Raw genomic sequence first — 23,737 nt, 5'->3', positions numbered from 1 at the left:
TTTAGATACATAATGAACACTTTTTTCAAGATTTATTTTCCTACATTATCATACTTTCAAATACATCTGGGTATTAAACCCAAGTTTAACATTTGAGTATATAACAAGATCATTTTAAGACTGCTTAAATATTTATCTGTCAGCTTTTCTGCCTATTATATAAAATCATCTCTTTTAAAACATGTAAGTAAATCTCTATTAGTCTATTAAAATGTTTTAAAATCATCACATCTGCATCTGTTGTGATCTACTCCAACAGTAATTTCAAAGAGTACATTATAAAAAAAACAACACACCAATCCCAAAACTCCAAATCAAAATTGCTCTTATGCTCATGTTTTGCTTTCTCCATACCGTTTCCTCTTCATTATAGATAAGGAAAGGGGTATTCATTTTACCTTTCAACTTTTGCTGGTTTGCTTGTTTTCACCAGGAACATTTCCACTGTGATGTTTACCTATTCAATACACGTGCAGTTTCCAGATGGTTACATGGAAGATGCAAAACAGGATCCATGGGAAATGCCATCCAAATCTCTGTGCTGTACCCACGGCATAATGTCTTGGGGGAATCCAAAGAACATCTCTTCTGATTTGGTTCTCATAGGTCAGCAAATTTTATAATTACCTCCAAGCAATTCTCTCCACTTCCTGCTAGGTTCTCCCTGAAGAGCTGGGTATGTTGCCATGCAGCTTGCCCATCCCCTCCATTTAGGATTGCTTCCAATGTTACTTCTGTTGAACCAGACAAATCCGAATAGGAGCAAAGACTTTTATCTATTGGAGGAAAAAATAAACAAACAAATAAGCTTCTGCTTAGAAGAAAGAAGATTAGAAAACATCTAATGCTAGAATGCATGTTTAAGGGTAACTTGTAATGAACATTTATGCAAATTAAAAAAAATAAAGCATTTAGCAAATTTTACAAATTTTGCATTTTATTTGTGTAGCGCTCAGAGGACCCAGTCAAGAATGAGGGCACCGCACATACAAACATCTGTCCTTCCTGGTAAAAAACATTATCATCTTCTATTCAGTCTATGCTCTTGCTGCTAACTGTGCTCTGTCTTGCTGCACTTATGCTACCCACTATTACTCATTTCTATTTTAATTCCTTCCTTACCTCCTAGCAGAGCAACCTCTGCTGTGGGGGAGTACGCCCTCCACTTGATTCTTCCACTTTGAAATGTCTGACTACTTGTCCTAATTGATATGTTATCTATTTTTAGACCGACTGACTTGCACTCAAACTTCCAGCTGATTGAAGCAGAGGATGACCCCTCTTTTCGGGCTAAATAAACCTAAAGGGAAAGAAGATACAGTAAGCATGGCTAAAGGGCAATGGTCAACATGCATCTAGTTAATCAAAGATATCAACAAAGAGAGCAAATCTTAAGCTAATACACCTTTATTTTTCTAAAGTTCCTGAAACAGCAAAATTGCACATTGTACAATTTTGTTTACAATTTGCCTCTGAATCCTTAAGCTTTTTCTTAGTTAGGAAGACGCATGTCCTTCACCAGAGAAGACAGCAGACTATTTCAACAAGCGCAGTTATTCCTGTGGCTCAGACTTTATGAAGTTTATTATTTTAGACAGGCAGAGTTATATTTTGCATAAATCCACAGGGCAGTCACTGCTTTTCATTCTGGCTGCATAGCTTTTCAGCAGCAGTCCCAGAGCCACCAGGGATTTTGGATTCTTCAGCCGTGGCAGCTGGTTGCACACCACTTTTCCTGGGACTTTGCATGTCTTCGTTAAACCAAGTCACAGTACACGCCAGCCATATATAACTCCCATAACAACATTATTTAAGCTGTTAAGAGATTTGCATAATTTAATGGAGTATCAATGCTGATCTAAACTTCACTTGGCTGAATAGTCAAACTCATATTTTAATATTCACTAAAGAGTCACTATGAACCCTCATACATTTTTATAATAAGATTTTGATGGTACTTTTAAGTCTTGCACCCCTTATCAGCAAACCAATAAAATGGGCATTACAGCTTTAAGTGTCAAAACTGCCATGATCCTTCCAGAATCCTTAATAAAGAAAACTGTTATCAAAAGTCTACTGTCATTATATCATTCTCAAGTTTCTTCCTTTCTTCTGCTTTTTAAATGGTAGACTAACCTCTAAAAGCTATTCCCCTGTAACATTTTGCTAGTTAGTTACTTATAGGCCCAATAAGAAAACTTGAGAAGAGACTCAGCTAGCTTCATGTTTTGTTAACACAAAGCACACCTTTGCTTGAGCTAGCAGAATTTGGCCAGAGAACTTTCAGGCTAGCGAGATGATAGGGACCAAAGCAATAGTGTTTGCTAGCAAATGACCCTTTCTCATCTCACAGGCATCAACTCTCCTCTTCTTCAATTTGGAGCATGTGATTCTGCTGCTGCTCAGTGTCTTGACTGATAGAAAGAAGTCTGGGCAAAGCATCCAGCCTGGAGAAGAGAAGGCTGAGAGGGGATCTAATCAGTGTATATAAGTACCTCAAGGGAGGGAGTGAGGAGGATGGTGCTGGTCTCTTTTCGGTGGTGGCCACTGATAGGACTAGAGGAAATGGCCGGAAACTGAAGCACCAAAAGTTCCACAGGAACTTGAGGAAAAAATTCTTAACAGTGAGGGTGACAGAGCACTGGAACAGGCTGCCCAGAGAGGTTGTGGAGTCTCCTTCTCTGGAGATCTTCAAAACCCGCTTGGACGCAGTCCTGTGCCACGTGCTCTAGGTGACCCTGCGTGTGCAGGGGGGTTGGACTAGATGATCTCTAGAGGTCCCTTCCAACCCTAAGCATTCTATGATTCTATGATCCCATGATTTGGGTAACCAATCTGCCTTTTTGCTGATGGAAATATAATGTTGAGAAGGAAAATTTCTTCTTTTGGAAGCATTTCTTTTTAATGAAAGTTTTGTCTGTCCAAAAGCGTAAAGAGGAAGCCAGATTTTTAACTTCGGTCCCCTAGCAGGGATTTCTGCTATCTGCAGAGAATTTAGTCATTCTTTGCTGAAAGGCAAGGTAACTATTTCCAGTTTCCTGTATCAACTGGCAATCTTCTCTCAAGCTTAAGAATAACAGTTACTCTCTTAAAGTAAATTTTGTAAGCAATGAAATGAGTTTTGCTGTCAGATATAGGCACAGGATAGGAGCTATCATACTTTTATGGTAGGTTTTAGGATTTTAGAATTGTTACCCTTACCATTTTCCAATCTGTTTCAACCTTCCTCCAGATAGACTCTGCCTTCCAAACACCTGCTTCCCAGCCAGTTATTTTTTCATTGTTATTTGAAATCCGTGTGTAACTATCTTCTACCACATTGTAGGTCAGGTGAAAGAGCTTAGATGTCTTCTCTTTTTCAGAGGGAATGAAAATTATTTCTTTTCTCTTCTGAAAAATGCAAAAAATACAAGCATCTTTATTCCCCGATATATTGCAAAAGAACTGTTACTTTCAATTAGCATGCATTCACAATTCAGTCTTGCTGTTACCTGAAAACAATCTTGACTTTTAAAATAGGTCACTAATAAAGGAACAAATACATTTTTAAACTAGCTTTCCACAGTAGATCTAAACCATTTCCAGAGAAAAAGAAAACACGAATTTACTTTAAAATTGATATAATTTTTACAAGTAATTAGGAAAATAACATAAAATTATCAAGTTTAAGTAAAGAGACTAACATGCTAGAAATAGAAAATTTGTATTTCTTGTACAAACAACAAGCAAATGATTATTCAGAATACCAAGTATATTTCTGTGACTATCATATATAGATGCTTTTATAGGATAATTTACAGAACAGCTTCAAAAAAGGTAAACTCCGTAACTCTATGGTACTGTATATATTTTTAACGATATGTCATTGTTCTTAGGAGATTCAACAAGACAGAACTGAACTATGGAGAGTTGAAATTAAACTCTTAATTCCGCAAACAGTTCTGGGAAACCTACTAATTTCACCTAATCTGTTCTACTTAGAATTGTCAATTATTCTACATGACAAAGTCATGTCAAAATTGATGCACAAACTGATGGAGTATGTTACACCTTTGCATCCTGGCTCAAGCTAAATATGGCTAAGATTCTGGGAAACTGTATTGTAGCAGTAAAGAATTAAAATAAACCTATCTTTTTGAAATAGCAACTTTGATATGAAAATCAATTACTGAGAAGCAGTTCCATTTACATGATCCCGACTCCTCCTACACTGTTTTATCAGCTGGCTGATAACTGCTTCTAGGCTTAACTAACAATAAAACCATACTTTAAAAGTTTTCCTCAAAGCATACAACTACTTTAAAACTTTCTTATCCACTTATTAGTCAACAGAACTTGTAAGTGCAGATCACACACTTTAGATCAGCGATTCCCAAACATTTTTTGAACCATGGACCCTTGTGAAATCCTCACATGGGAACCACTAATGAGCTACCCTTAAGCTGGCTGCCCCTTGAAAGAAAGTTAAATACCTCAGAGCCAATTTCGCCTCTGGCTACTCGCCAAGCCATTGAACCCGATGTTCTTCCACCAAATTCACCTGGTTTAGGGGTTTTAGGAGAAATGAACTCAACAAGCTCCACGATTGTCCTTTCCAGGAGCTCTCTTCTTCTGGTTTCTGACAAAGATTGTTGTCTCTGAAATTATATTTAAAAACAAACAAAATAGAAACACTCATCTGTAATTATGCTCTGGAGTGACACCCTTTCAGCTCCACTTTGGTGTCCTCCCAAGGCCTGCATGCTTTGCTCATTAGGACATGGTACTTCAGGCCAATAGGTTTCCCAATTATCTCAACAGCAATCCTGGGCACCAAACTTTTTTCTGTTAAGGAGCAGAAGAACAAAAGCCTCTCAAATACCTGTTCCAGGCAAAAGTGGAATAGGATAAGGAGAAGTAGATATAGGGAAATTACAAAAAATATCTCCAGCAATGGTAGAAATACAGTTCTGTTGGTACTGACGAAGACTAGCAGCAACCTCAGGACTTCCTCATGCTACTTGCCTGTGTATCTGGGTATCAATATTTTTATTAGCATTTTTCTTTACTTAGTAGAACAGATCTCAACCCACCTCAGATAAAATCTGATGTTGTTTACCCTAAGTTAGCAACTTCACTCTAAATCTTCTTCCTAACCCTGCTGAAACTGGAAAGCTCAGAATAGGGGGTTACTACCCCTCAGCCTTGCGATGGCTTATTGAGGATTGACCGCAGCTGTCATAAATGCATGTGAAAAAGTGGTCAAAAACCAGTTCTTCTAAACAAGAAGGATGCTACATGTGGTGCCAGAAGCTAGCAAACTCTTCAACTGCAAAGAGCACAAGTGTGCTAATTCTTGTAGTTTCCCAGAGTAGGTTCCTGCATATAAATGCCAGCAGCACATAACGATATGCATAATGCTCACACACTGTATATACTGGAAAAGGTGTGGCTTATTTTCTGCAAATTATGGTGTCGCCAATAGCATTCATGTACTCAAATGAATTAAACAACTCCATGGCTCAAACTTTCTGCTTTTGTTTTTTCTTAAAATACAGTATTGCTCTGTACATAACTGCTCATCTGCTCCTCATCTTTCTGCAAGGAGAAGAGGACAGGGAAGGAGTACCAATTGTGAACTGAAGCTATAAAATCAATTTTGCATCTCACACTCTCTCCTGTAGGACTCTGCTTCTGGGAGATCGATGCCTTGGTTTAAATTGACTTGTCTTTTACTGGTGTGTAAGCAACAGGTAATTTGAGGGTAGGAATCAAGCACTGAACTATTCCATTAACATGGATGCTGCTTCACCTCATGTATCAATAACCATGAGATAAGAGGAAAACAAGGAATTCAGGTTAGACAAGCAGGGCAGATGAGCCCCCAGGTGTGGTGCATTTACCTTCCTGATCCCATCGATATTATCATAACCTTCCACTAATGCAGCCCCACGTGGCCCCTGCTCACGTGGCTGTGAAATGGCTACTCCCTCCAGGCTCTCTTCCTAGACCAGGCTGCGGAGCACAGGAGCCCAGTACTGGAGGCTGCCAACTCCAACAGATGAGCAAGAAGCTCCCTCACATCTGCTCTGTGAACCTGAAACTCTTCAGAAAGTGCCTGCACCGCTCGACTAGAACTTCAGACCCTTTGCCTCATTTGGCTAAACTGTAACCAACTTTCCCAGTGCTCAACTCCTCTCTGTGTAGCTCTAACTTCTCATTGATAAAAGAGGGTTTTGTTGAGGTCATGACTCAAGTTCAACTCTGCCCACCCTATTCAGCATGTGCTTGCCAGCCTTGGTAAGCCAGCGAGCCTCTTAAAAGGTATGGTCTACTTATTAACCCATTAGCTGCATGTTGTCATAGGAAACAGAAACTTCTGTACAAATGAACACACAGAAAAGCACAAATCCTAGCCCTGGAAGGAAGGGAGGACCAAACTGAATGAGACAAGTGGTTCAAGGTTTTATGGGATTCTAGTACATTCAGCCAAAAGCATTCAGCCTGCCCTAGATAGGGGATGGAAAAGCTTCTGTTAGCAGCAAGCTATGGAATGCACTCAGCCAAAGCTTTGCTGACAGCATCAGCATTTCCTGCAAGTACTCAAAACAGCTTGTGAATTATCATCCCTCACTTCCTACAGCTTGTCAAAAGTCATCTAGGACAAATTCATCCTGCATTTCCTACACCTGTATATGTTCCTGTTTTCACATTATAGCATTATTTATGGGAAGAATGCTTAGTTGCCTCCAAGGAGTCGGCACAGTTGCAAAACACCTGTTGTTTACCGAGTGTCTGTTAATACACAAATGCCATTAAAAATAGTACAAAGTCATTATGACTAAAAACAGAAGTAGTAAAAATACTAGATTCAACAGATTGTGTATGGGACAATATGTTAACCCTCTTGCATATCACTCTTTATCTTATTTCACAGAAATTCAGCACTGTGACTGATCCTTTATTCATTATTCATGTAAAGTACGAATTGTACAGTTAGCAATATTTCTATATTCTATAGCCCATGGGCATTTCTAGCAGGTTACAAAACAAAAATGTTGTTCCCTTATTCAAAGATTTCACCTATTAAGTGAAAAAATAATTGCTTTTCCAAATAAAATTGTTACATACCTTTTTATTAAGGGTGTTAATTGTTTCTCGTAGTGTGGCTTCACTGACTGCTGTCCTTCTAGAGAGCACTTCTTCGTGCTTACAGCTGTATCTCCAGGTGACATCAACAACCTCAAGCACAAATTAAAGAAAACAAAGCAAATCAAAAAAATCTGTACGTATTACTTTCTTTAAAGAGGCTTGCTAATCAACACCTATTTTCTCTAATAATTCTGGAAATTACATTCACACACACTATTTCACATTCATGCTTCAGGGCAAACTTGTTTTTTATTAATGTAATCACTCCTACCTCATCTTTGGAGAAAGCAATTATGTAGGAGAGCTTCTTTCCCCACCCAGTTTCATAGAGAAGAGGTTTATCACAGACATTTTCACAGGGATCACAGTGAAGCCATCTTTTCTGAGATGCAGAATATACCTCAGTCCACACGTGATCTATACAATGAAGTCCAAGAGGACACAATGAATTATAAAGATAGATTTTCTTTAACAGTCCAAAATACTGTAACTTTTCACAATTTGTTAAAAGAAGGAACACATGAAAGAGCTCATTTTCTCTTTATTTACATTCAGGGAAATAATGAGAAAGCTGTAATCTTACAATCACGTTCCTTTAGATTCAACTAAGTATTTTATCATTCTGAAACCAGCCATCCAACCTTACTTACATATTCCAGCCCATCAAGCAAGAGTGGAAAGTGAATTTACTTCCTTCATCAGACCTTAGATGCTACAAAGCCTTAGATTCTATCTGCTGGCTATTATAACCTCCGAACCATAAAATACCTAGCCTGACTTTGCATGGGCTTATACAAATATTTAGATGTTCTGATATAACTGATACCTGTAACGTCCCACACGTATCTAGCTTCAAACCCTACAGCTCTGCAACACAGTGTAAAACAGTTAGCCCACTCGCCACAACGTCCACGCCTGGTTTCCAGCAGTTTCTCTGGGTTATTATACCTAGGGAGGGGGAGAAAAAAAGAATAAATAAATAAATAAATAAAAATCAGAAGAACAGAGTAACTTTATTCATTACACACGCTTTGTACAAATTATTTTACCTTAGTAGAGAATATACATTCTGCTTCAAATTAACCTTTGCATCATGATGTTCCTTGTGACGACCTGAATAGATCTCAACCCACACAAGACACCGAGTGCTTGCCACACTGCAAAGGTGTGAGCAGAATGCAACTTGGACTTCCCATGTGCCTCTCACCTGCTTACGGGAGCACTGAAATTCATTTGTTTTTTTCAATTTTGAAAACTGACTTAAATCTCATCTTAAGAAAAGGCTCTTTATAAGCTGCTGCTTATGCTAGTTAGCATGGTCCATGAACTGCAGCAACAAAAGGTGTACCAGAGTCAGCCATAAAGTATATTGTAGTCTTTCAAAGAAAATTAATTTTCCATAAAGTAAGAAAAGCCACCTATATAGTATGTCAATATTAAGATATTCTGTAATATTTTGAAACTGTACTTTATGAAATTAACAGACAGAAAAAGCCAAGTATTCAGAATGAAACCACTTAAATGAAAGCAATCATTTTGTTTTTAAGAACTTCCAAAGCTTATGGAAGGTTTTGACGGTTCAGCCACCATCCTGTTGCATTACCTAACCTCTAGTCTTTTGTCCACCAACAACTCTTGCTTGTTCACAGAATACACAAAGGTAAAGCTGTCTCTTGAAGACAAGGGGTAAAGCTGTCTCTTGAAGACAAGGAAAACAAAGCAGATCCTCACGTGCTCACCTGGGGAATCTATTAGAGAACTGGCACTGGTTGCAGTAATGGTTTTCCACTCGGCTGGCATTCCACCTTAGATCGTCCTCAGTAGCTGCCACATTATCTTTAGGCTCTGTCTGCCCACCACATCTGCTGCAAGGAAGCTCATTTACCCAATGAAAAAAGTCATTCTTAAACCAGCTCAAAAGCTCCAACAGCAAGAAGTCTTCTTCGTTCACATGCGCACCTGCAAAGTTAACATACTAAAGTCAAATGGCAAAGTGACAATTTACATGAACTTTTTGGCATCTACATAAAATACTGCATTAGGACTTTTATTATACATCAGAAATCTCATTATATATTTTTTAAAGTTCCATACATTGCCCAAAAGAACAAAAAACTACCGAAGAAAATCTGAATTTTAGAGACTGGATAATGGCAAACTGTATTTTCAAAGAACAAAAAGACTCCACTCCAGAGCACCACAGCTAGAACGAAGATGAGGGATTGTTCAGAAAAACAAGCTGGATGGACAGAGAATCCTGGATGTCCTTCACATGCTTTCAGGCCACTGGAAGAGACAGCATGTTAGGCATGCTTTTATTCTCAGCTCAATAGCTAAGAATAACAATTGCTTTGAGTACCTAATCTTACAGGATATTAAAACACACACACTATCGGACCCTAGCAGCAGTCTAGCCAATCAGGTATAGTGTGAACAGAATTTCTCTAGACAAAGTATATGCACAGTAATTAAGTAATTAAGCTTTGTGAACAAATTAAGTTTGTTTATAACTTCAGCAAGGCGCCTCTTTGAATTCAGCCTACCCAAGCTAGACACAGGGCATCTATTTTCTTCCTCTCTAGTCAATTTCCCCATACTTGAACATCAGACTCTTCTGTTCCATTTCCTGAATCCCCAGCAGGTGTTTGAAGCTTCTCTCACAGTGCTGCTATTCTACCATCTGGAAGTAATCCCACTTTACCTAATTAACAAATTATAAAATCCAGCCTTCCAAAAGGAAGAAATCCATCCCTTCTGCGTTCTAATTCCTCAGAGCCCTTAATTTAAATGTATATTCTGCTTAAATCACCAGAGAGATCCTTCTCCTCAGATTCATAAACATTCAACTAAGTCTTCTCATTAATTCTATCGCCAAGACCATACTGCAATCAAATAATAAAACTGGTTATTTTATGTACTATAGTTTGCTTATAAACATGTTTAAACACAGGCCTGACTAAGGAACATGAACATGTAAGAAGAATTTATACCTTAAAGAAAAGGAAGTTGTACTGAAATTGTATGACAATTCTTCTTCCAGAAGGACAAAAAAATCTCCTAGATGATGAAATTATGTAAGCTAAATTTAAATCTTCCTCTGGTGTTGAAGCAGTCTTGTCTGGTACAGAAGGCTCTTTGAGCTACTACCTCTACTAAAGGCACACCATCAAGAACACAAAAAGAATGAGAGATCATTATCTCCTAACCAAAACAAGAAAACCAGAGACCTCAAAGTGACTTTTAATTGTAGTAAAATTTCCATTGTAACATATTATACATGAAAAATATACTTGTGCTAAACATCTAAATGTCAAAGCTTATACAGGGGATATGACTACATTTTACTTCAAACTTTCTGCTAGAAGACTTTTTTTTTTCCCTACTGGATAACAGCATAAAGCAGAATTCATCTATGAAAGTATAATTATTATTACATGAATAGTCTTCTTGTGATTCATTAATAAATCCTTCATGAAAACACAGCATGGAAAGCATGACAGAGGTAATCCCTCTCAACAAAAAATGGTTGGCAATAACATACCGTTATTTTCAATGGGATTTTTTTTTCTCTAATGGAAGACAGTCTAGGGAAACAAAGTCAAAAATCCATAGTTTTGTTCAAATGACGATAATTTTATTAGCATGGCCTTTAGGAGCCCAAAAGCCTCTGACAGCTGGCAGAGGTTTACCTAAAAAAAAAACAAGCATCACCTAGTACAAAGCAGCTATTGCCGCAGGTGACAGTTTTAATACAGGAGCGCAGTTACACAAAGAAGCTGAAAGGGCTGACTAGGCATGCATCTCATATACAGTCCTTTCTCAAAGGAATGTTTCTGTAAGGCTTTTAAAATACTTTTACATTGTCACTGCCCATAATATGGGGCACTAGGTGCTTCCACTTTCCTTTCCTTATATCTATACCTATAGCTTCAGTCAACCAAAATACTGAAAAGACTTACAATGAAAAGGATTTTTGTGCTTAAATATGGCCCTGGAAGTCCAATTTTGGAAATGTTTACCTTTTACACATAAAAATTTGTTATATTCATGTACCAAACAGCTAGATGTGTCATAGTTTAATTTAAAAACATTTCAATTTTCAACTGAGAAATACTTAGTATGTTCAAAAGAAGCCATGGATGCCACAAATATTTACGCCTGCCACAAATATTTATGCTTATGCATCACCTGTGAACAGACCTATTCATTTAAACATTCACAAAAGTGGTGATCCAGGATACCAGTTTGCACCCTGGGAAAGTCATTAGCAAAATCTCTTTCCAACACTATCTTTTAAATAAGAAACTGCACTTTTAATTTTTTATTCTGAAGTTGGAATTGTAATATTTATAGGGAAATCACACTCCAATTTCAGAACAGCAACTACATAAGAAGAAAAAAAAACTTCCCTCCATCTTTTCTGCTCTACTCTTCCTATCTAGTGTGAAGCAACCGTGAACACTCACCTAATTAGATTCTCTACCATTCTTTATGGCTGCTTTAGAAAATGGGAGTTCAAACTTTCCATACAAAAGCAGCAGAAAGCGGACGGACAAGAATGAAATGCAAGTAACACAAGCTACTTGCAAAGGGAGGAAAGCAAAGGGAGAAAAGTAAAAAAAATTTCAAGTAGACAAGAGCTAGACAAGGTAAAAGGCAATTCTAACTTGGTGCCCATATGTGGCATCTGCAAGTGTATGACTTAATTCACATCTGTAAAGCATAGTAGTCACATGCATCACACTTAAAAGTTTGAGAAGGCATTTCTAGTTTCATACAAATCGGAACTTGGTAGCATTACCTTTATCCAGTATTGTAGCTTGTGCCAGCTTTTTCTGAGCCTTCCTTTTCAATTCTTGGAGGGGAACTGAAGCTAGTGCTTTCTGCTGAAGAGAAGGATTCTCATACATCAATACAAAATGTTGAAAGTTTGTTTGAAGTTTTTTCAGGATATCTGCAGCCTGCAAAAGGATTTCCAGTCACAAGATAATTTTTGACCTCATCTTGAGCAGGAGAACTAAGCTCTCCTATTTCTGTTTCGAGTCAGTCATAATCCCATACTCACAGTTACTTTATAGAATTCTTTATAGGATAAATTAGCATTTATAAAAACACCAATAAAAGCAGCAACCACTATCACCGCTTTAACTGTGAATATGGCCTGCCATCTTTGAGCACTCTGAATGGTGCCTTGACTGAAAAGGGAACTGATCCAAGAATAGCTGACAATTTTTTAAACACTCTGATGACAATGTTTTTGACTAGGCTTTTTCAGTCAGGTTTTAGGTACTCAGTGGCAATGACATGTTGCACTGAAAAAGTTACATGCAGATTTACTGAAGTAAGCTCAAGCTTCTAACAGTGCAGCAGCAGCCAAACAAACAATTTACTCACATTTAAGGGTGTGACAAGAAGGAAAAAGAAAAAGGATTTTAAAATGCAACTGGCATATTGTTTGAGAAGCATGTGGTGTTGCTAAATCATCTTTACTGCTAGATCATGCTTCAGTCTTCAGTCTCTTTAATTACCATCTTTCCTCTATCATAGATGCCGTATCTTCCTGAGGCTAGTAGCAAATGTAACATAACATGCAGGTGACAGAACCCTCCAGAAGATGCTTCTTTTAAAGCAGTGTCTAAATTTGGATTATTTTGCTGCTGGACAGTACTACAGGACTAGTCTTTATTTTTTGTAATTGCTGAAATGGGTCAAAACTGGTTTTGCTCTTTCTGGAGCTCATCAGCTGTAGGTAACTGATTCAACACTACAAACTCAACTGCCCTCAGAACCACTGCCATGCAAGTTTGTAGAAGAGAAAACAGAGAGAGATTTGGGCAATAGGTGTTCTCTCCAATCCCACCAGAAAACTTCAAATCAGGTTGCAATAGACTCTGAGTGTGGCATAATTTTGCTAAACAAGTTAACAACTAGGATTATTGAATGTGTTATATTCTATTGTACATAACAGACAAATCTATCTAGGACTTCTAAAAGCACAAAGAATGAGCATCTTGGCACAAGACAGGCTGAAGTCAGAGGCTACCATTGCTTTACAGATCTTCAAAATTGGTCAATATCTCAGAAGAGCATTAAGAGATGTGGTTCAACACACCAGAGAATCCACCAGAATCTTTGACAGTTCTAGCTTTCCCACAGGCAAACAACATCTGCATTACAGCAGTACTCAACTCTGTGGTTTAATGGAACCTCCTGTATTCCAAGGCTGTCTAGGCACACACCTAGATGTGCACTGAACCTCAGCACCGTAAATCTATCTGGACACTTCTCAACCTCTAATCACCACATGAGCCAGCAACTGATCAGAATCCATCCTCCACAGCAATGACTACCCAGAGCTTTCCTCTCCCCAAAACTCTCAAGAATTCCTTACAAACACAAAAGGCCAAAGAGAGGCAGGATAATGATGGGCTTGTTCCCTAAAATAGTGCCATGCCATCTAGATATATATTCCTGTGTTGACTCAAGTAATCCACTTTTCCTCAGACTTACCAAGACTGCTGGGAACCACAGGCATAAAATAAAAATGCTTGTATTACAAAATTATCCAGATTTCTTCGACATTTGATACCAGGCATTGACAAGAATAATAGGCCTACAGCTCTGCAGTATATTCATTAGGGCAAGAAGAAGAAAAAAAAAAAGAGAGAGAGTCTGCAACTGAGAACGTCTAATCCTATGTAAACAAAATGCCTGAGATGCAGGAAACATTGTATTTTAAGGACTCCTTTCTAATCAACTCAGACTATATAGCCCAAATACTACTAGTCCAGGGTTATATCAGCATAATTCCCTGAAGAGATCAGCCTAAACATAGTTCTAATAGAGCACGATCTTTGCCTGAGCTGTCTCTAGCTGTAAATAAGTTTAGTCCTGCCACCCATCCTGTATGTCAAGAAGCCTAGAAAAATATTAGTTGCAGAGAAATGGATCAACAACTCTGATTGCTAGCAAGACAGGGCAAAATAACTACAAATGAAAAGAGTTAACTTCAGCCTACAGCAAGCATCAACCTAAATAATACAATCCAATATTTTTGTCGATCCAAGTCCCAACACAACTTTTAAAACTCTCAACACTGACCACTACAAGAGCAGCCATTCTAGAGGTTTCACAGTCATTTCCAAACATCTTGGCAGGAGCAGTCATAATTGTAAAAAACAACAAACTAACCAAAAGCAAACGGCCCCAGTCACTGTATTTTACAGACAACTGCTAACACATTTATATTAAATGGCTGTGTTACAGTGTCCACAGGAGTTCTTTTCTCAAAGGTTATCATGGGTGGGGAGGCAGCCCCGAGTGCAGCACAAGAATGCCAAAACTAATATTTTTTCATGATGTGGAGATGTCGTTCAAACAAACGTTTGCCTAAACCCTCAAAGGCTGCTATGGCAGCTGCCTGAGAAATACTAATCTCCTCCGAAGACTCCCTTAAGGGTAATATTTCCCACCTAACTGACTTCTGAAAGTCCAATTGCTTTGAATCTCAGACAACAAAATGTCTTACTAGTACTCTATTCATGGCACATTTGATGTTGCAGTTGGATGAAGACTGAACAAAACCTACAAAAGACTTTAGAAACTAGTAGTAAAAAAAAAGGAAAGGAAAAAGGGAGGGAGGAAGGAAGGGAGGGAAGAAAAATAGTCCTCTAGTCAAACCTCCTTGAAAACCTCTAGTCCTCTAGTCAAACCTTCAATGGTTATATTCAAGATCATACAAAGTTCCTACAAAGTTTTAAGTTAAAATTACCCTTTCAAGAGGCTGTGCAGGTGATGTTTCTTGCTGCTGATGGGCAGGGGCAAGAACAGGGTCAGTAGGTCTTGAAGGCTGACGTGCAACTGCCTGAGTGCTGGCTGCAGTTTCAGAAGGTCTTGATCTGTGGAGGTGACTTGACTCATTCAACCTGCTACTTCTCTCTCCAGCAATTAAATCTCTGACTTTACGTAGCTGTTCAATTGATGCTTCCTTAGGGAAAACCAGGTGAGTTTCTCCCTGAAATTTAGAAGTTAATTCACAAATTAATGTAGGTCTAAGCTGGTCAGTGATTTGTATCTCTTATCAGCTATATTATTCACTGAGAGCTGGTGTGCCAAGTCCTGGCAGGATTCAGCCTCCAGGTTAGGTCTGTCAAGACTATAGCCAATCTAGGGAAAAAAAGAATTTGTAACAACACACTTTTGTTAATAACTTGTTTTGCAAAACCAAAAGGCAGAGGTTTCATGACAGTTGAGCCTAAGGAAGAGAATGAACACATTCACACAGAAGCGTGACAGAAAATAAGAGCAAAAGCAGCTAGAGCTTTGTACCATTAAAGCAAGAGTTCATTTTTAACCTTAGCTCTCCTGCAACTACAAAAGCTGCTTCTAGCTCAAGATGCTTTGACAATTCTCAAATACTACCAAGACACAGCCCACTTTAGCAGGCAGGGTAGTCTTTGAAATCAATCTTCCTGACTGCAACCAAAAGAAGACTCACTTAAAACTGTTTTGGGATACTTTTTCATAACAACTTTAATTGGGTACAAGCCCTGCCTTCCTAAAATAGGCTATTGTCCTCCACTTCTGTTATGGCAGCACTAGTACCTGTGCACTTTCTAGATAAAAATTAGTCTCCCACAACAATAAAAGCAGTTTTTTTTTTTCTGTCAGATTAGTTCACTTAACTAACTTATTACGGCCACATAAGCTAAACTGGTGATGGGAACAAGCAGCTAAAGGGCAGGATGATTTATTTAAAAGATAGTTTACATATACAAGTACACAGGGTGGAAACTTCAGCCTGAGGATTCAGTTTAATTTAGCAGAACATCCATCTAACAGCACCTACTAAAATTGGGAGCTCCCACCACTTCCATTGTGCCAGCATGGATACATGGATGTCTAACCATGAAGCAAACTAGTAATGGATGAAAAGAGCACAAAACCAAAACAAACACACACACAAAAACCACAATCTTATCACAGATCAGTTAGTTCTAGCTCTAGATCAGGATGATTTCTGAAGTAGCCTCAGTCAACTTTTATGTTGATCAACTACTGACATCTGCAAACAAAGATGGGAGGAAAACTGAAAACAACTGGCCCAAAATTCAGTGCTTGCAACTGAGTTATTAAAAAAAAAAGTTCAGTTTTCAATTTTGGTGGGTAAGACTGATGAAGACAATAACAATAACCAGCTTATACTAACCTCTTGAAAGCCCATTTCAAACAAACATTCCACTGCTCCTCTGACAGGCAACAGCCTAGTAGAAAATGCTGGATTTCCAATCCGAATTAATCTGTATTTTTCTTCATAAGGATATCTGAAGAAATGAAAAGTTTTAATTATGTTTGGAAATTTAGTAAACATTAAAAAGCTTGGTAACTACTATGGAACATTAGTGATTCATGAAAGCTTAAAAAAAAGTTTATTTTCATTAATACCATGAAAATAGACTTAAGTTTTAACTCAGGCCCTTCTGTGTTAAACATTAAGGGTTATAAGTTGGTTCCAAATTTTAGTTTGTAATTTAAGCATGTGAATTTGCTTGGTGAGCAGGGCTTGACCTGTTAAACTCAACCTCCTGATCACCTTGTAACTTTCTAACTATCCTCCTTCCTCAGCCTGAGGATGGGAGGTCTTAGGGCCACTGCAGAAGTGATGTGAGACTTCCTGGTACTTGGGGTGAAACTATTAAGTTTATTCCCTGGCTTTCAAAGTTCCCCCTTTCCTCTTCCAACTCTTCTCGATGTTCTTCAGCTCTCATCTCTCTGTTTAGAAACAGTGAGCACCAGAACCCACTATTCTTTACGCCTCTACTTTACCCAGCAGTTTTTGCATGTGGTTGGCCCAGCAGACAATGACATGAAGAGGCAGCTCATACTGCTAAAGATGCTTGAAAATACCATCAAGGTCAACTGTATACATGAATATACCACACGCTAGAGATCACACCTTGCAAAAAAATACAGCCAGAATTAATAATCAATTCCAGTCTCAGTGAGCTGGAGAATAAGGAGATAACCGAAGAGTTACATCATAATTTTAATGAAACTACTTAACTCGTACTTACATACACATTTGTATTTAGGTGCTCAAATGTTTGCATGTTAGAGCTAATACATAGTTATATGCATAACAAAATACACTTCCACAGAACCAACCAAATAACAGCAAGAATAAAAAAGTCAATATAGACCTTTATGAAAATCAATCTTATTTTTAAGACAAAAGAATCAGGACACCCTTGATCTCTGATATTAGACAACAAAAGTGAATCACATCTAACAAACTACAGATTTAGTGTCACCCTTGGAGCTGCGTTACATCACTGCACGATAAGTACTTGTAATAAATCATTTGTAACACAACGGGAATTACTAAATTCACTGGTTGATCCCACTTTCTTGATGACACACAAATCAAAGGGCCCGACTGGCCACGCCGAGACCTCCAAGCCGCCGCCCGGGGCATGACGGGCGGCCCCGAGCCAGGGCGGCCGTTGGCGGCGCGGCCGTTGGCCGTTGGCGGCGCTCACCGGAGGATGTTGTCCGCGTAGGTGAGGAGCAGCCGCGAGGCCTCCAGGAAGATCTCCCGGCCGTTCTGGCACAGCTCGCTCACGGCCGGAGAAGTCGGCGAGGAAGCCAGTCCCACGGCGGCCGCCATCGCGCCGCGTACCGGCCGCGCCGGGCAGGGCCCCCAGCACCCTGCGGGCGGCGGGGCGGGAGCGAGCGAGGCGCAGCGCGCATGCGCACGCGGGCGGTGAAGCCGCTGCCCTTAGTGCCCGCTTCGCGGCGAGGCCTTAAAGGCCTTTCTGGCAGCGTGGAGCTCCTGGTGCTGTTTGTGGAAAGGGTAACGCTACACAACTTCATAAATGCTTTTTAATAGCAACTTTTTGTTGTTGTTGTCTGGCATTCTCTGTTGCTGCCGCAATTTCAACCGTTTCAACTATGTTAGAAGCTAGTGCAGTGATTATACCTTTATCATTATTTCCACTCCTACTCAAAGCCTATCTAAATAATAAAAAATATACATTAAAAAAAAGGTTTCTGTCACTGTTCTGCTTTTTCTCTGATTTCTGTTATTAGTGGAAGTACTGTTATGGAAGATCTTAGAGAAAAAGGCTCATGTTAAGTTTTTTAAGGAACCCAGACTTAAAATTTAAAAATAAAAGTTTTTTAAAAATCAGATGGGCTTGTAATTATTAGTAGACACTATTAGACAATATTAAATGAGCATAAAGGTTTCTTTTCTAAATAGTGCTTGAAAATGTTCATAGTGAAGCGGTGAAAAAAAAATGAGAAAACCAAGAGCCGGCTTCAACAGAACTAGGAACCCCCTGCATTCCCAAGGACCGCGACTTCCAGGGAAGCCACCCGCGGCCTCCGCTTCCCGGCAAGGCCGGGCCCCTCTCAAGGCCGCGGCGGTACTGCGCAGGCGCCCTCCCCCAGCGCCGATGGCCGATCGCCCCCCTCGCCAATCTCGACATCGGGGATCGGCTGCTAAGGCGGGCGGCCTCCCCGCCCGCCCCGCGTGGTTCAGCCCGGCGCCGCAGGAGCGGCGGGGGAGGCAGGGCGAACCATAGCGGCCTGGGGGGGACCGCAGGTACCGGCGGGAGGTTGGGACGGGCGGAGCGCGGCGGGGCCGGCATTCCAAGGAGGCGAGGGCGCTCCTGGGCCCTTAGGGAAAAGGGAGCGGGGGCAGATCCTTCCCCCTCCCGACGTTAATGCCTCCGCTCCGCCCGGAGGTGGCGGCTGCGGCGCCGGGCAGTGACGTCATCGGCGACGTGGAGGGGGGCAGGGTGACGTGAGGGGCCGGGGTCCATCTCTTGTTTAAAAGAAATGCGTTAGGGTTTGGGCAGCGAGCGGCTCTCGTGCAGCCCCGGCTGCCTTACTGGGCGTTCAGTCATTTATGTTTACTCTTACATGAGGCAGAATACACCTGACTTCTTTGTAAGGCCTGGTCTTTTGACTGTGGAGCCAGGTGCTGTTTTAATAGTGTCCTGGCTGAGGGCAAATATCAGTAATGCTTCCCATGGTGCTGGGATCCCGGTGGAGGTAGAGAGGAAAACAGCACTGTGGGGAATGAGCAAATTTACTTGTTAGCTGGAGATTTAGCTTTTGCCCCACCGCCCCCCCTCCCTTTTTTTTTTAGATGTAGTGACTCTCCTAACTCTAAAGAGTGGCAGAAAAAAAAGTAAACATCCCTCATAACAATGGACTGAAGAAAATGCCCGTTAGCTTGAGGTTTGCCCCAGCAACAAATTCAGAGCTATTGAAGCCAGTTCTCTGTGATTACTGTGCTGTAGCGTCTGTCCTGCTCCAGCATTAGATCAACTTCTGATGCAGCCATGACCGAGACGAGAGAGAGGGGCTGAGGTGCTGCTGCTTGGCATGGTTCTCCTGTCAGGGGTGTCCTGCTAGAAGTGCTTTTCCTCAAGCTTCCAGCCTTCTCTGTCACTTGACATGTTGCGTGATGGATCCAGTCTCAGGGAGCCGGGACATCTGCAGGCTGGGTGTTCAGGGCTGCTGGGCAGCAATCAAGGAACAGATTTCCCTTATTTTGCTTGGCATGGGGGTAAGATAATGACATCCCTTGCACCATAGTGGTAGAACATACTCTTTCAGGCCTATCTCTAGAAAACTCATTGAAGTGCTGATACCACCTGTCTCCTGGTGGTGAAGGCCCCAGAGGGAGTGAAGCAAAACCAGTGAGCACCTGCAATCTGCACTGTCATCATCTTCATTATTCCCTCAAGCTGAAAGAGCCCATTAGGCCGTTTCAACCCATTCTGTTGTCTTAAGGGTATTTGCAAGGTGACAGTGTGTCTGTGCTCTCTGCCATGGCATGCATTCTTCCGGACAGTGGAACCAGAGACTATACCCCTTTTTTGCAGTGCTGAAAACAGGTTTTCATATAAAAGATATTAACCTAGTATACTTGGAAGGCTCCTCACATTGGCTGCTTTATTCTTGTGTTTGTGTAATCTTTTTTTTTTTTTTTTCCATTACAGGAATTTGCATGAAGCAGTTAATTTCCACCATGCTCCCACAGTGGTCACAAGAAGTCTTAAAGATCACAAATCCCCGGCGTTTGATACTAAATCAGTGTTTGAGAAAGCACAGAGAAGCTTTCAGCACCAAGTCCCTGCCTGCGTGCCGCAGGAGAGTAGTAGTCACAGGTATTGGCCTCGTGTCCCCTCTGGGTGTGGGGACTCGGTTTGTGTGGAACCGCCTTCTCCAAGGAGAGAGCGGGATCGTGTCGCTCGACGGGGACGAATACGCAGGCATTCCGTGTCAAGTGGCCGCCTCCGTGCCCAGGGGGAAAGAGGAGGGCCAGTTCGACGAGGAAAGCTTCGTCTCGCGATCGGAGCTCAAGTCCATGAGCCCTGCCACCGTGATGGCCGTGGGCGCAGCCGAGCTCGCCGTCAGCGACGCCGCCTGGGCTCCGCGCTCCGAGCAGGAGCGCCTGGCTGCCGGCGTGGCCATCGGAATGGGAATGGTTCCGCTGGAAGAGATTTCCCACACTGCCGCCTTGTTTAAAACAAAGGGTTATAACAAGGTCAGCCCCTTCTTTGTGCCCAAGATTTTGGTTAATATGGCGGCGGGGCACGTCAGCATTAAGTACCAGCTGAAGGGGCCCAACCACGCCGTGTCTACTGCCTGCACCACGGGCGCACACGCGGTGGGAGACTCCTTCAGATTTATTGCCTCCGGTGACGCTGACGTGATGCTGGCGGGAGGGACCGAGGCTTCCATTAGCCCCTTGTCCCTTGCTGGCTTTGCAAGAGCTCGGGCCCTCAGCACGAGCTTCAACTCAAGCCCTAAAATGGCCAGTCGGCCGTTCGACTCCCAGAGGGAAGGGTTTGTGATGGGAGAGGGTGCAGCGGTGCTGGTGCTGGAGGAGCACGAACACGCTGTGCAAAGAGGTGCCAGGATCTACGCAGAAGTTTTAGGTTATGGACTCTCTGGTGATGCTTGCCACATTACAGCACCTAATCCAGAGGGAGATGGGGCTTTCAGGTAAGAACCCACGTGCCAAACCCACTGTTTGCTTTGTATGTTAATCATAATTTGCTTCTATTACTGTATGTTCTGCCTAGAGAAATACTGTTCAGTTTTGCATGTATCAGTTAAAAAAAACATACATACATTTCCAGAAATCTGGAAACTTGAAATTCTGGTGAGCTCTTGTCACATTTTTCTTCTTTCAGTAATAGGACGAAGGCCAGTTCTTGCTAGAAACGATGTTATTGAACAGAGTTATGAAAACTTTCTCTATGTGAAAATATTTTACTTTTGGAGCCTATAGCAGTTTACACAGATGATTCAAAGAAAACCAGTTCTTTAAGATGGTCTTAGTGTGAAAAAACTTTCCAACTTCTGTTTCTCCATTGAAGCAGCCTAAAGGACTCACAAATAATTGTCTCTATTCTCTTTTCCAAGAGATTTTGGGAAAGCCTTCATAGGGAAAATGCTTGGGAGTATGTGCCTATGCTGCATTCATGTTTAAATGTGTTGCTCACTTGGGGTTCTGATGCACTTAACAGAGCATTGGTGGAGAGATGCAGCAGAAATACATTTTGATACACTTTGGCAAAATGGTAAAACTTCATCTGTGTTAACCTTTCCAAAGTAGTTCATAACCAGATGACAGCGCTCTTCAACTTACTAAGTTTTCATTTGTATTACATATGTAAGTACTGTTTGTGAGCTGTCTCTATGCCATTGGTGACAAACACAAGAAACTTTACTAATTTGCATTATTCTAAATGTATTTGTGTGTTTAATAAGAAAATTCAACATATCGTGGTGCAAATAGATCACAACAGTTTTTTTTTTTACATGATATTGCAAAGCTTTGTCTGCATCCCCTTTGGATTAACAATTTTAAGAAGTATAATATACGAGATTTCTCACTATGCTACTTGATTCAGAGTTAATTTTTCTGTGGTCTTAAGTGCAAGCTGGATGATCAGGAGTTTCTTATCCCAGATTTTCCAACTCGTTTACCCCAAAATGATGGCAGTACCTCGTAGCACAATTTTGTGATTGCAGTAGTGTGTAAATTAAAATCACAATGGGAAGTAGTTGAAAATTAATCTTGATATCTGCAAAGTGCTGGTCCTTTCCACCCTGAAATGAGATAATACATTTTAATATAGCTTTTTTCACAAACAGTTTGTTATTGCAGTAGTATCCTGTAATAATTTCATTTGTCATGTCAGAAAATTTCACAGGGAGATATATTTTTGTCCTCTTCTAATAACTGTTTCAAATTGGAAACATGTATGGGATGTAATGGGAAATTAAGCATCTGTCTTTTTTCTTTCCTTTATTTTCTTTTTTTTTTTTTTTAGATGTATGTCTGCAGCAATAAAAGATTCTGGAATCAAACCTGAAGATATAACCTATGTCAATGCACATGCAACTTCTACACCTCTAGGAGATGCTGCTGAAAATCAGGCAATCAAGAGACTTTTTAAAGACCATGCACGTAACGTTGCAGTTTCCTCCACGAAAGGAGCAACGGGGCATCTCTTGGGGGCTGCAGGAGCTATTGAAGCCGCTTTCACGGCGCTGTCCTGTTACCATGGAATTCTGCCACCTACTCTGAACTTGCATAAAACTGAGGCAGAATTTGATCTCAATTATGTTCCACTAACAGCTCAGGAGTGGAAAACTGAAAAACGGCGCATTGCACTCACAAATTCATTTGGCTTTGGTGGCACTAATGCAACTTTGTGCTTTGCAAGTGTTTAACTTGCACCATGTATGAGAACAGTGAATTTTTATGGCACTCTGAAAAATGGCGCCGATAATGACTGTGTACTGCTGCATTTTGTCTATATTGTGCAATCTGTTTCATTTTTCTCAGCCTTGAGACTTGCTAAATTCACATATAGAACTTTACTCAGCCTGACATTCACATCAGTGATTCTATTAAAGACAGAGAATTTACTTTATTCATTTTACTCTAAATAAATAAAAGGTCTCTTCTTTGTGCGGTAAAGAAGTTTTTGGTTTTGAATGGAAGAGGAGAATTGCAGTAGCAATTCTGAATATATTTTTTTTTGTGAGAAGTGGTTGAAAGTGGTGATAAATACTGTATTTGAATTACCGCATTTCTGATTATTTCTTGACTCCATCAATTTGGGGGCCAAATAACTTAAGTGAACTGCAATGTGCTTATACAAATAAATTTTCAAATGTGGATTTTCTTTAAAGCTTTTTGCCTTTCCATTTTTCTAAATTTGCTTTCTGCAATGTTCTTTTCAGCAGTCAGGATGGAGTATCATCTATCGATACATATGGGTATCACTTTCATTTAATGAAAAAGTGGATGTTTATGCTTTTGGTAGGCTCGCATCTCATAGCTTATAATTTTTTTTTGTTTGTTTTTTATATTGTCAGGAGTTGAAATGTTGGTATGATCAGGGAATCACTTTCAGGGAACTGAATCATGAATTTGGAAAAAAAATGCAGTGAATTTGTTTTGGATATGAAGTTTCTTCAGGTACTTAGAATTTGGGGAGACTAGATATTGCTGCGCTATTAGGGACCTAGCGTACAGTCTTATTAAACTCAACCAATCCTGTCAATTATA

General features: G+C 40.4%; 2 protein-coding genes across 2 annotated transcripts; one reads left to right on the top strand and one right to left on the bottom strand.

Moving 5' to 3' along the window:
* Positions 1-316: 316 nt before the first annotated feature.
* On the bottom strand, positions 317-17,825 carry NGLY1 (N-glycanase 1). The gene is made up of 12 exons (XM_088521192.1): positions 17,670-17,825; positions 16,340-16,454; positions 14,903-15,145; positions 11,933-12,092; positions 8,871-9,090; positions 7,958-8,079; positions 7,403-7,548; positions 7,111-7,221; positions 4,473-4,637; positions 3,202-3,390; positions 1,123-1,300; positions 317-776 (listed from the first exon to the last, which is right to left on the bottom strand). The coding sequence occupies exons 1-12, from the start codon at positions 17,795-17,797 to the stop codon at positions 601-603; spliced, it is 1,953 nt and encodes a 650-aa protein (XP_088377318.1). The 5' UTR covers positions 17,798-17,825; the 3' UTR covers positions 317-600.
* A 2,323-nt stretch (positions 17,826-20,148) lies between these two features.
* Positions 20,149-23,238, top strand: OXSM (3-oxoacyl-ACP synthase, mitochondrial). The gene is made up of 2 exons (XM_010228386.2): positions 20,149-21,153; positions 22,491-23,238. The coding sequence occupies exons 1-2, from the start codon at positions 20,153-20,155 to the stop codon at positions 22,891-22,893; spliced, it is 1,404 nt and encodes a 467-aa protein (XP_010226688.2). The 5' UTR covers positions 20,149-20,152; the 3' UTR covers positions 22,894-23,238.
* The last annotated feature ends 499 nt before the right edge of the window (positions 23,239-23,737 follow it).

This window comes from Tinamus guttatus, unplaced genomic scaffold (assembly GCF_059628265.1).
Source record: "Tinamus guttatus ecotype Peru unplaced genomic scaffold, ASM5962826v1 Tinamus_guttatus_pri_ptg000115l, whole genome shotgun sequence".
Lineage (NCBI taxonomy): Eukaryota > Metazoa > Chordata > Aves > Tinamiformes > Tinamidae > Tinamus > Tinamus guttatus.
Note: the sequence above shows the minus strand (reverse complement) of the source record. Positions and strands in the feature narration are given on the sequence as shown.